The sequence below is a fragment of the Syngnathoides biaculeatus genome, chromosome 4 (assembly GCF_019802595.1).
Source record: "Syngnathoides biaculeatus isolate LvHL_M chromosome 4, ASM1980259v1, whole genome shotgun sequence".
Classification (NCBI taxonomy): Eukaryota; Metazoa; Chordata; class Actinopteri; order Syngnathiformes; family Syngnathidae; genus Syngnathoides; species Syngnathoides biaculeatus.
Window position 1 is genome coordinate 1,584,907 of NC_084643.1, and position 12,910 is coordinate 1,597,816.

Genomic DNA, 12,910 nt, shown 5'->3' on the forward strand with positions numbered 1-12,910 from the left:
CATCAGACATCATGGTTTGAAATCATGCATGGCACGGGAGGTTCCCCTGTGAAAGGAGTGTTAATTAGTGATGCTTCCCATAACCATCGAATACCCGAATGTATTGTGCAACCATGGTTATATAAGTTGTTTTTCACTCACCTGTTTTTCACTCACTTGTTTTTCTGGTCAAGACGTCTTGACCGTTTCACTATTGTGTTCGCATGCATACACTCACCTGTTTTTGGCATATAAGTTGTTTTTCACTATCTTGTTCACATGCATACCAAAGACGAACATTGTTGTGGGATGTCTTGACAGTTATGGCTGTGTAAGATGTTTCTCAGAGCCTGAAGGACACACTTCGGTGTCAATAGTAAATCGGCTACAATTGTTGCGGCGCCAGGTGGGACGGGTAGGCCACTCGTCCTTTCTCTCGCACCCAAGTGAAAAGTATAATAGAGAGATGCAGAGTACAAACAGGTAGAGTCTGCTGCGGGTTTCGTACGGACGCCCAGCTGGTTGACAAAGCGGACCTCTACCTGGGTGACTGGCTCTCCACCTTCTCGGCATAGGTAAGGGGCTCATATGATTGATTTCACGCAATGTCGACTGTGTTTTGAGAACTTGCATTTGGTCGAAATAAATATGCCAGTTATTGAGCCTAAATAGCATTTGGGAATGTTGGTCTTTTGTTGAGTGTCGTCTTTGTCTCCTGAGCGCCGACCAGCACCGATCCTTTCAATAAAACACCCTGCTTAAACCAGCACGTCAAGGCCTGTCTGAAATTTGCCAAAGACCATTTGGATGATACAGAGGAGTCATGGGAGAAGGATTTTCTGTTCAGATGAGACCAAAATTGAGCTTTTTGGTCATAATTGTTCCATCCCAAGAACACCATCCCTACTGTGAAGCATGGGGGTGGTAACATCATGCTTTGGGGGTGTTTTTCTGCACGTGGGACAGGACGACTTAATGAGACTTGAGCGCGCCTCTCGTCACATCATTAGGTCAGCATTCGTTTTTCTGACTAGTTAAGAGAGAAGAAGGGGAGAGAGACTACAGTCCATGTATCTGTCACGTTTCCACCGCTATTAGAAACTGGAAAAGACACGCGCATGTGACGACCATTTTTCAACATTTACAACATGACAAGAACTCGGAATAGCCGCAGTAGAGTTGTGCGGCGCATTTCTTTGGCGAGCGTGGAGAACGGATTGGATTGATAATGAGCAGCCGGATGCAAACGAAAGTCTGCGACGGGAATATCAGCGCTCGCGTCCGTCGTCTGTTCTAACACTTAGCAACAACTCGTCATCTCCTCCCAGATCCGCCCGCTCCTCGTCGATTTTAGCCAGCTTCGGCAAATTGTTTGAGATATCAGATAAGTGAAGCGGATAATGCCTGATTTATGATTTATAGTAAGCCATAAAATCCTTCCTCAATGTAGACAGAGCCGAATAATAGGGAGCGAAAGAGGAAACGCTGTTCGGCTGGATTGATGACGGTATATTTGAGACGAGGGACGAGTTCCAGGAATTCATTTTACGGAGACAACAGCGGAATTACTTCTGTCTTTTTTTTTTCCTTGCGTGATGGTCCCCTAAAGCACGTTAAATATGTTTGACTTGATAAAAGGTGGACACACTTCGCCTTGTGCGGGAAGTCAGGCTTGATTCCATTGCCAACCTTAACCGAAGCTTTTACTGAGAATTCATTCAAATATTAGCATTTTTTGGGGGGACGGGGGGGGGGGGGGTTTGTTGAGCAGCACGTGTGGGTGCCTTCCACTGTATTTATTCTTAGAGCAAGCGAGCAGGCAGTCGAAACATCAGCGACATGAAAGGACGCGAGAGAAGCGAGTGGAACAATCCGGCATTAAACGCGTAGTTTCAATTATCCCGAGAAGGCGTCGTCGGCGGATGCGTCGCGTTCTTCTGCATCCAGCGGCTGCCACCCACAGGCGTCTATTATCTCCGGCGCTATCGTCTCTGCTTAGAGGATAACGCGACGCCGCAGTCGGGCTTCTGGCGCGCGGCTCGGAAATAGAAACGGAAGCCATCTTTGTTTTAGTAATCGGGCGCTGATGTCTTTGTCTTCGCGCGTTCGACGGTGCTCATTTTGCATCTGGATGCTCGCCGTCCGAATCGCAAGCTCCACTTCCCTCGATCTTGGTTTTTGCCCGCCGAGGGAGGCTCATCTGACGGCTCGCCCTCTGGCCGCGACGGCCCCGGATCCTGAATTCCCACCGGGACCCAAAGCCAGATCTCTTCGCTTCCCGTCTTGCTTCCGAATTCGAGCAGCACAGGTCCAAATTGTCGCCCCACTTTGAATTTGAATCTGAGATGGTTATATGGTGGCCACTTGGAGTCAAAATAGTGATGATAAGACTGTCCTTGATACCATATGAATTGCATTTATATATTTCCATTGAACATGGAGCTTGGACATCTAGTGTACTCAATTTTATAACACTGCAACATGAAATTAGTGAGGCGGGGGGGCCTTGGTAAACTGCCAAATGACAAGATTACCTGCTATATTTTCCATGTTTATATTTCTGTAGAAGAAAATAATGGTGTTGATGGGGAAACTGAAGAATATCTTGCAAATCCTCCGGGGTATGTAACTCATTTGTGCCAAGCAATCTGCTCTACTGCAATACTATCCCAAATATTGTTTCACAAATATGTCTGCTGAGCAAACTGCTCCGAAGTGTGAGCACAAGTGGAGGGCAAAAAAATAAAGAAATAAATAAACCTGATAATGAGTTCTTCTAAGGCAGTGTGCCATGGCACATAAGTGTGCCTAAAGAGCTCTTCTGGTGTGCCGAGGGAAATTCTTGCATTTCACGTAATTGGTCAAAATATTATTGATTTATGACCAATTCCAGGTTTTTCTTTTGTGGACATTTTTTCCTCAATGGCTGTAATATTTATTGGAAGACTTCCATTGATGCACAGTGGAACTTTAGACACGCAGTCGTTGTTCAATCTTTAATTTGATAGGATTTGAAATTAATATGGCAGCACGGTGGTTCAGCTGGTAAAGCGTTGGCCTCAGAGTTCAGAGGACCCGGGTTCGATCCCGGCCCCGCCTGTGTGGAGCATGCATGTTCTCCCCGTGCCTGCGTGGGTTTTCTCCGGGCACTCCGGTTTCTTCCCACATCCCAAAAAGATGCAACAATAATTGGTCACTCTAAATTGCCCCTAGGTGTGATTGTGAGTGCGCTGTTTGTCTCCATGTGCCCTGCGATTGGCTGGCAACCAGTTCAGGGTGTACCCCGCCTCCTTCCCGTTGACAGCTGGGATAGGCCCCACCAGTCCTCGCGACACTCGTGTGGATAAGCGGTAAAGAAAATGGATGGATGTTATCATGCCTCTGTGCTGCATTTGCATACATTTGTGTAATGTAATTTCATTTTTTTTATACACTTTTGCTACCAGTCATTTGGATAAAAACAAAGATGGTCGCAAACCGGTTGTAAGCGGCAAATAAAATGGTTAGATGAAATTAATCTTTGCTAAGAATTACACAGCCTGTAACAACAGGTGATCTTTGACTGATGGAACGTTTATAAAACTGTTAACTCTTATGAAAGTATGAAAGCAAGTTTACCGGCGTGAATCGTCAAATGCAAAAACCGCGGACTCGACCTTGGATGACAACGGAGATGTGTGGTTCTGAACAAGTGGAGAGGCAGGATTGAAAGGCGAGTCACTTCTCATGAGGATTTTAGTAAACTCCCTTTCCAGTGGATGCGCCTCATTTCCTCTCATTTTCACCTTCGCTACCGAGCAGGCGAAGCAAAAACGTTGCTTTACTGTGTCACAATTTGTAATTTGGTGATGAATCATCTAGATGAGTTACTCGGCAGGCCAAAAGCTCCACATTGGCGCTTCCGCTGTATTTATGAGTGTGCGTGGAGGGTGGTCACCTCACCATGGCCAAGGGCACGATGCCCGCCACGTCCTCTTGCGCCAGTCGGATCTCGGTGTCAGCCTCCTGCGTGGCAGCACGGGCGGCCGGGTATTCCACCTGCCACGCCAGACGTCGGCTGCCGCCCGGCAGCTCCAGGGAGCTCTCGATTTTCAGATCCACCTGCAGCACCCTCTGAACGCCCAGATCCTCCCTGGCAGAGCACACAAAGGACAAGGTGCCACTTGATGATGAAGCAGGACATAATGAGCCAAAGCGTGTATGCGCGTACCCGCTAACATGAGTTTGCGCAACCCGCAATCTGCCCTAATGATGACAAACGCTAGACGCCGGCTGCAATCTGTGACATTTTCCCGAGAGCGATTGTTGGAAATGTCAAGTCCCTTTGTGTTTAACTCTCAGGCCACCTCTCTACTTTGTGGCATTAGATCACCTTTCTAGCGCATTCCTCTCACACTTTACCAAGGCTGACGTGCAGTGTAAACACCTTCAAGGGGAAATCCACTGGTTTGCATTAACAATGTATCCAATAGGTCATGTAATATGTACTCTATCTTGACAATGTGATGTTAAATCCTGTCTCATTTATTAGTGTTTTGAGAAGATTTTTATTGAAAATTATGGATTTTCAGGGGCGCTGCCATTTTCACGAGTCGCATGACCTACGTGCGCGGCTGTGATGTGTACCGTGCCGCAACAAAAGCTCGATTACATGGGACGCCGCGCTGATTTCTAGGATTTGTCCTCATCTGACGAAGAAATTGCAGTATCGGTTGATCGGGAAGACTGAGGAAAACTTTCCTGCACAGCCATGAGTGGCTCGGCCGCTCGGTTGATCTGGGAGGCGGAGGAATACTTCCATACACAGCCGTGAGCGGCAGAGCCGTGAGTGGCTGGGCCGCTCATTTGATTGGGAAAACGGAGGAATACTTCCATAAAGATTTGGAAAATGTTGCTTTGAATAATGCCGCCAAGCGGCGGAGCCATGTGCTCGCTCCCCTGCGAGCGAGCTCCGCCGCTCGGCTGTAAATAATGTTGAATATTTGGATGGTTTTTCGGGCGGAATGACCAGAGTCTGGCGAGTTTCACCCGCCGAGCGGCGGAACCGTGAGTTCGCTCCCCTGCCGTGCGAGCTCCTGGCACGGCGGGAAGCGAGCTCACGGCTCCGCCCCTCTGTATGGAAGTATTCCTCCATCTTCCCGATCAACTGATTCTATTTCTTCATCAGATGAGGATAAATCTGGGAAATCCGCGCTGGGCATAAATGGTGTCCCATGTACTCAAATGTTTGGAACGGCACGTAACACGTCACATACGCCCACGTAGGTCATGTGACCCGCTAAAATGGCAGCGCCCCTGAAAATTTGTGATTGTCGATGAAAATCTCCTCAAAACACTATTTAAATGAGAAAGCATTTAACATCACATTGTCGAGTACATATTACATGACCTATTGGATACATTGTTAATGCAAACCACTGGATTTTCGCTTTCAATTTTGCGCCGGCAGCTCGGACCGCTTCAAGGCGGTACTTCTGACGTGCCTGTCGCTCGCCCCGCTACAAAGCTGATGCCGGACTCGGTCACAGGTGCCTGTTTGCCATACCAGCGTGGAAATACACAACACGCCTGAATTAAGGCAGACGAACGAAGAGCTCCAATCAAAAAAGAAAGTCTTTGGTGTTAAATAGACCGGAGATAGGAAAGGTCAGCTTTAAACATGTTGGGGGGGGTGGGGGGTGGGGGGGTGACGTGTGTGTTAAACAAAGGGCTAATCCATTATGCTTTTTTGAAGAAATGGCATTTGGTGACAAGGAACTGAATGAAAATGCTGAAAAGCGCAGTTACACAGCCAAAATGTCAAAGGAAAGAAATATTATGAATTGCATAAACATGAATACATCACTGCACTTATCAAGTCAATCCCAAAAGATCAAACAATTGGACAGACAATATCAATTATGAAGTGAGCGCGTTGAGAAGGTGGCTCTCTCTTTTCATCTGATCTTCCAATGAGGGGCTATTCATTTTGCATTATAATGAGGAATAAATCCTAAAACGTGAATTGTGAAAACGTCCTCAACAGTCTGCATGTATAACAGTTTTAATCATAACATTTGAGTAAATGAAATTCCCATAATATTGTTGGCAAAATGATAAATCTCAAAAAATTACATCATTTTGGATTTATCCTTATAGAACTATTTGTTTTGTTTTCAAGCCTACTTCACAAATAAAATAATATACAAAGATTTGTTGTGACAAAAATACGTTTATTAATGCCACTGAAAACAATTCAATCAAATCCATAGCAAAAAAGAACCCAAAAAAGTCCTTTTGAGGTCTACCGTCATTAAAAGCAAACCAAAAATGTTAATGTCATGAAGAGAGGAACATCTTGGAAAGACAACAGTGGAAATGTACTTTGTAACATCCTAAATTATAGATAAAGCCCTAAAACACAAAAATGATAAATAATATAACATGTTTTGTTCTTGTAGATTCACATACTGTAAGTCTTACACTCCTTTTTGCATGATTCTCGTGTTGTTCAGGCTTGCTTTAAGCGAGCGAAAGATCTGTTGGGCAACGGAGCAAGGAAAATAGTGTTTCCCATACAACAGGAAGTGTATAAATAATAAAGATGACATGCAAATAACTTGTGTCACATTTCATCGCGGCATAGCGATAGCGAGAATACGAGGTTGTTGTGCGACCTCGCAGACTTATATAACTGCTCCATAATGCTGCAAAAAGCCACAGATGATGCCCTCTGCTTGCAAACCAGACAAAAAAAAAAACAACTTCCTGGCAAGAAAGTCGCTAAAACCTGCGTTAACCATGTGCGTGAATGCCCTACTTTCTCTAGGATATGCGCATAGAAGCTGCTTTGCCAAATATATACATTTAAACACACACTCACATGCACATACTGCATGTGCAGTGACTGCATAATAAGATAGATGTGTAGTGTACTGTATAACGCGCTTCGTACAGTGGCTGATGCTCGCCTTGGCTATTAAGTGACATTTTTTTACGCTGTCACGCTCCATCGCTCCGCAGCCTATGAAAGAGATTTCTTCAACTCCGGAACAGGTTGCGCTCAAAGGCAATTCCAACGGCCACCAAACAGACATGGAACGGACCTTTCCGACCTGTCAATCACTCGTACAATAATAGCCAATCAGATAGGCGAAAATATCATAACCCCTGGCTTGATACGCCCCTCTCGTCGTATTGTCCCACGAGCAATGCTGGTTGTCAGTAGCGTGCGCTTGGAAAAGTTAATGTTCCGAAGGAAATGGTCCTCAGATGTGCGTGGGGAATGTGCAATTTTGATGAAAGACATCCTGCGAGATTAATTCATTTTCCAAAGCCTAAGTGAACAATATCAACAAAACAATCTTCGTAGGTAAGTGAGGGAGAAGTATCTTCTCTGAGTTTGATTTCATTATTATCAGTGCGTTATACATTGCAGGAGAACAACTTTCACTTTGTCAGTGTATCACTGACCTGCTGAATGAAGTGTCATGTTTTATGCCGAAGAGTCTGGTTAGGGATACGTAAATGTGCCATGTCATGCAAGAGAAATGTCTATTTGTATCACATCAGACTTTAAAAGACAGAGCACTGGGTTCCATTACGAGCCAAGTCAAACTTTTTCATCTGGTGACTACGGTACTGACTGAGTTAATCACCATTGTTTAAATGTAGAAAATCGAACATAGCTCACTTATAAAGACTGCAATGATATTACTCGGGATATTTCCAAGTAAAAAGTACTCGCCCTGCTTTACATGTGGAGTACGATTCCACTATTTCATCCAGTTGGATTTCAATTTGAAGGCGTCAAACGTTTCTGCATTGATCGCCAATATTTCACAGTAACTCTGACTATCGCGTCCTGCTCCATGCAAAATCTTAATTCCGTGTACATATCCTTGCGTGAAATAGTTGAGAACTCTCTGGAAACCGGAGTGCCCGGCGAAAAGTCAGGCAGGCACGGGGAGAACATGCAAACTCCACGCAGGTGGAGCCGGGATTTGAACCCCGGTCCTCACAACTGTGAGGCCAACACTCTACAGCGACTCCACTGTGCCGTTCCTCCAAAATCCATCCATCAATTTTCTGTCCTGCTTCTCCTCATGTGGGGCATGCCAGCTTTCTTGGGGCGAGGGGAGTGGGGTGGGGGGCACACCCTGAACTGGTTGCCAGCCAATCGCAGGGCACATACAAACACACATCACCTGCAGGCAATTTAGAGTCTTCAACTATCCTCAGATGCATGTTTTTGTAATGGGGAGAACGTGCAAATTCCACATGGGCGGGGCCGGGATTTGAACCCCGGTCCTCAGAACTGTGAGCCAGTTCACTGTACCGCCCACTCCAAAATAAGTTGAATGAAACGTCACTGCACTACGACAGTATGCAGTATTCCACAAGCCACCATTATCACTCAATTGTCAAGTATTTGTAGAGCCCCAAATCAGCCCCCTTTATTTCTGGATTTGCCTCTTGGGAAACATTTACAAGTACGCACAGTGATACCTCGCAGAAGTAAACGCTGGCATAATTGTTTGTCATTAAGAGTTTAATACATTTGAATTCCATGAATATAATTGAGGATTCCCTTCAGCTCTGTGAAAGGCAGAAGTCTCCGAGCTTCGGGTTTATTAAAAATTCAACGCACACTCTGATGTACACTTCGTGACGCTTGACAGCCAAGGGGATTCATTGCCAAAAAGACAAAAGTCAAAGCCGAGTGGACAAAATATCGCTTCTGAATTCAAATAAATACATAAATCATTACCCCGGCATTCATCATCCCACAATGAACCATCTGTTGAAGAGACTGCAACACTTGGGTGGGCATCCAAATGGGTTCGGGCAGCATCAACCCACACTGTCCCTCGATGTTGCCTCGCCTAAAACGTTATTAGACGATAGTTTTTGAACAAAATTCCAGCACCGCAATGACTGATAACGTTTTCGGGCCTTCTTTTTAGGTGCAAAAGTTGCCCTGTGCCGATGTTTGACTCGTAGAAAGCGCGAAATGTCAGAACTTGATCGGCGTATAAGAAACAGAAGGGATCCCATGAGAGTGTGCCAGGACATTGGGGTTGCCGGACTGCAGCAGACGCCCAACGGTGGCAGAACCGAGTATCGTGAACAACCGTCCGACAACTTTGCAAGACTTGAGTAAGGCGGAAAGAAGTTGCGTGGTGCACTATGTTTCTGGACACATTGGGGTGAACCAAAGTCACTTCAAAGAGTCCATTTGGATCATATCGTGCCTCCTCGCCGTGGATAAATCTGTTGGGACCATCAGTTCCATCTATACAAAGTAAAGGAGTCCATTATGAGATTTTATTTGCGGTGTCGTAAAAAAACAAAGCTGTTGGCAGTGAATCTTGATTGCTAATAAGCTTTGAAGCAGATGGCAAAAAAAGAGGAACGGTAAAAACATTTTTAGCACACGGAAAGTCTGGTGATTTTTGTCTGCCGCATATGACCCTCGACGATATTTCGTGAAACAGAACCCCGCCTGAGTGGGCACCCCTGTGGCACCCTGAGCCCGCATCCTCCCTGCTCGCAGCCTTCAAGGGGGGGGTGTTCATTTTGCTGTCACTGCAGCACGGGCTCTAATTGGATTAGCAACAAAAGCTCCCGTGGATGCACGCCACGCCTGTGGCCTCGCTCCGATAATTATCGGCAAAATCGCTGCGGTCTGACTCGAGAGGCGGCCAGGCCGGCCGACGACAGATGCTCGCGTCTTTGCCGGCTTGAAAGTTGAACTCTTTGGGTCGATAGCAAAGATGACGTGTCGACGAGGAGAGCCTGCTGATGGTTTGCACAATGCTGCCAACGAACTGCCAAGATGAGACAAATTATACATCCATAAGAACGCAACATATACTCACATGATTATTCGGAACTGCAATCATTTCCAGCAAATGTATAAAGAATAAGAATAATATACATTTGAAAGAATGAAAGAGTGAAGATTAGACGAAGTAAAACAGAATATTGGAGCGTGAATGAGAGGGGCAGAGGAGGAAGAGTGAAGCTCCAGGGAGAAGTGATCCCGAGGGTGGACGACTTCAAATACTTGGGGTCAACAATACAGAGCAATGATGAGTGTGGTAAGGAAGTGAAGAAACGGGTCCAAGCGGGATAGAACAGTTGGTGGAATACGTGACAGAAGAGTCTCCGCTAGGATGAAGGGCAAAGTTTATAAAACAGTGGTGAGGCAGGCCATGATGTAAGGATTAGAGACGGTGGCACTGAAGAAACAACGGGAAGCAGAACTAGAGGTGGCAGAAATGAAGATGTTGAGGTTCTCGCTTGGAGTGAAATGAGCTCATTAGGGGGACAGTCAAAGTTGGATGTTTTGGAGACAAGGTTAGAGAGAGCAGACTTCGATGGTTTGGACATGTTCAGAGGTGAGAGAGTGAGTACGATGGTGGTAGAAGGGCGGTGAGGATGGAGCTGCCAGGCGAAAGAGGGAGAGGAAGACCAAAGAAAAGGTTGATGGATGTTGTGAGGGAGGACATGAGGACTGTGGATGTTAGAGAGGAGGATGCACGAGATGGGCTTCGATGGAAAAAGATTACGCACTCTGGCGACCCCTAACGGGACAAGCCGAAAGAAAAAGAAGAAGATTAACCTTGAAAGATCTCAACAGGCCCGTCTTGAAACCAGACTCAAGAAAACCGGATTGAAGTGTCCAAAAGAATAAACAGTCACGCGAGAAATGTGGGAAAGGTTCTTGTTCCAACGCTATAATTGAAAGAGCTTCTTTTGCCCAGTGATCAAACTCACTGTGCCATTGTGACAGTCCTTGTTTCATCTCGACCGGAGAGGCCCGAACGATTGTGTTGAGGGAATAAGAGAGGCTGCACGAAGAGCTTTAGTCTCAGCAATAAAGTGACGCGAAATATTTGTTTTCTTGCCCCATCGGTCACGGTATTATGGCGATCTCGGGTGAAACATTTGAAGGTCAGGGAAGGTCTAATTTGCTGTGTGTATCAGACACAAGGTGTATAAATACCACGCGGCGCCCGTGACAAGTCATCGCAGTTCAGCACGCAACCGTGTGGATGCGCAAAAACACGGGACGTTGAATGCAAACAGAACGGCAGCCGAAAATGGCAAAACGTAGGCGGGCGGAACCCGAGGAGACGTGAGTGGATTATTCACAAGCAAAATCCAAATGACTCGTAGAGGGAAAACTTTAAATTTATGGGTTCACTGGTGCTTGAAACTCGGCTGTTGACGTGCGCTGTCAACTGGATCCAGCAGAAAACAGCCAGTAGAATAAAGTCAGAACACACACACACAAAGCAATGCAAGGATTTACATTAGTAGGCATACGCAAATGTCGGCTGGTTACACGCGTGGCTGGTCTTCTTAAATTTGAATAACCAGACCAAATGTCCAGTGGGACACGACGTGGATCTTTCCGGGTCGGCTTCTGGGTATGCAAAACTTGGCGCGTGAAATAGACGAGCATTCGAAAAGAAGTGCAGCCGCCGTTCTTTACTCTTCTCTCCGGCACAAAGCAAAATATGGAGAAGGAGAGCTCGCGCCAAACCTGCTTTTAAGACTGCGACTTGAACTCTGGCCTGAATTTAGAGGGGAAATGGAAAATCCAAAAATGGATGGGTATTTGATAATCCAACGGGCGCCACACAGCAGCAGCTTCTGCCAATCATGGTGAACCTCTTCGTGTGCAGTGGAGTAATACCCCACTTTCCTTTGGCTTTGCAAATGTTTTGAGTTTGTGTTTTTCCCCTCCAAGTTTGCTCTTACGACCCGTCAATCATTCGTACAATAATAGCCAATCAGCCGCATTGTCTTACCCCCCTGGTTTGACACGCCCCTCTCGCCGTATTGTCCCACAAGCAATGCTGGTCGTAAGTAGAGTGCGCTTCGAAAAGTTAACGTTACGAAGAAAATGGTCCTCAGATGCGCTTGGGGAACGTGCAATTCTGATGAAAGATATCCAGCTAGGTTACAAGTGGCCCGCTTGATTCATTTTCCAGAGCCTAAAACACAGTTGACGAAGCGTCTACGATGGATTAAGGCTGGCGGAAGAGCGCACGTACAACTAAATGTGGACAATATCAACAAACACAAGGCTGTATGTTCGAAGGTAAGTAAGCGAGAAGTATCTTCTCTGAATTATTATCAGTGCTTTATACATTGCAGGAGAACAACTTTCACTTTGTTAGTGTATCACTGACCTGCTGAATGAAGTGTGTCATGTTTTATGCCGAAGAGTCGGGTTAGCGATACATAAATGCGCCATGTAATGCAAGACAAATTTGCCAATTTGTATCAAATCAGACTGTTAAGACAGAGCACTGGGTTCCATTACGAGTCGAGTCAAATGAATACACCCACTACTCACTTCGAAAGACTACAATGATATTACTCGTGATCTTTCCAAGTAAAAAGTACTCACCCGCCTTTACGTGCGCAGTACGATTCCACTATTTTATCCTGTTGTATTTCAATATGAAGTTTGTGAGGCGTCATCGATCACCAACGTTTTGCTCTAACTAGCTCTGTCCAAAATCTTAATTCCGTGTACATATCCACATATATTGCGTTAAATATTTAAGACCTGTCTGTAGAACTCTCTTGGACAAGTTTGACACTTTTGGAAAAAAACATAACACAGTATTATCTGGACTACTTGATAGAGGATCCAGTTCAAACCTGTTATGTTCAGTTGCCATTTTGGAAGATTGTGGGGCATGGCAACTGTGGCTCAGGGGGACGGAGCTGACGATCGGCAGTCGGAAAGGTCCATTTAATCAGTTAAGATACGAAATTCAATCAGCTCAAAGAAATACGCGTCATTAGCGGCTTGTCGACGTCACGTCCAAACATCGGAGGGAAGAAAAACCGACCAATCAACTCGGCGGCTAGTCTGTCCAACCGCTGGAAGAAGATACAAAATGTCAAATGCACAAAGGAGCGCATA

At 45.7% G+C, this 12,910-nt stretch overlaps 1 protein-coding gene across 1 annotated transcript in view; it reads right to left on the bottom strand.

Annotated features, from left to right (window-relative positions):
* si:dkeyp-14d3.1 (transmembrane protein 132C) overlaps window positions 1-12,910 on the bottom strand; it is a 144,336-nt gene that overhangs the window by 40,600 nt on the left and 90,826 nt on the right. The window contains exon 4 of the mRNA XM_061816667.1: window positions 3,922-4,111. Coding sequence (XP_061672651.1) covers window positions 3,922-4,111 — 190 coding nt within the window. The remainder of the gene's footprint in view (window positions 1-3,921; window positions 4,112-12,910) is intronic.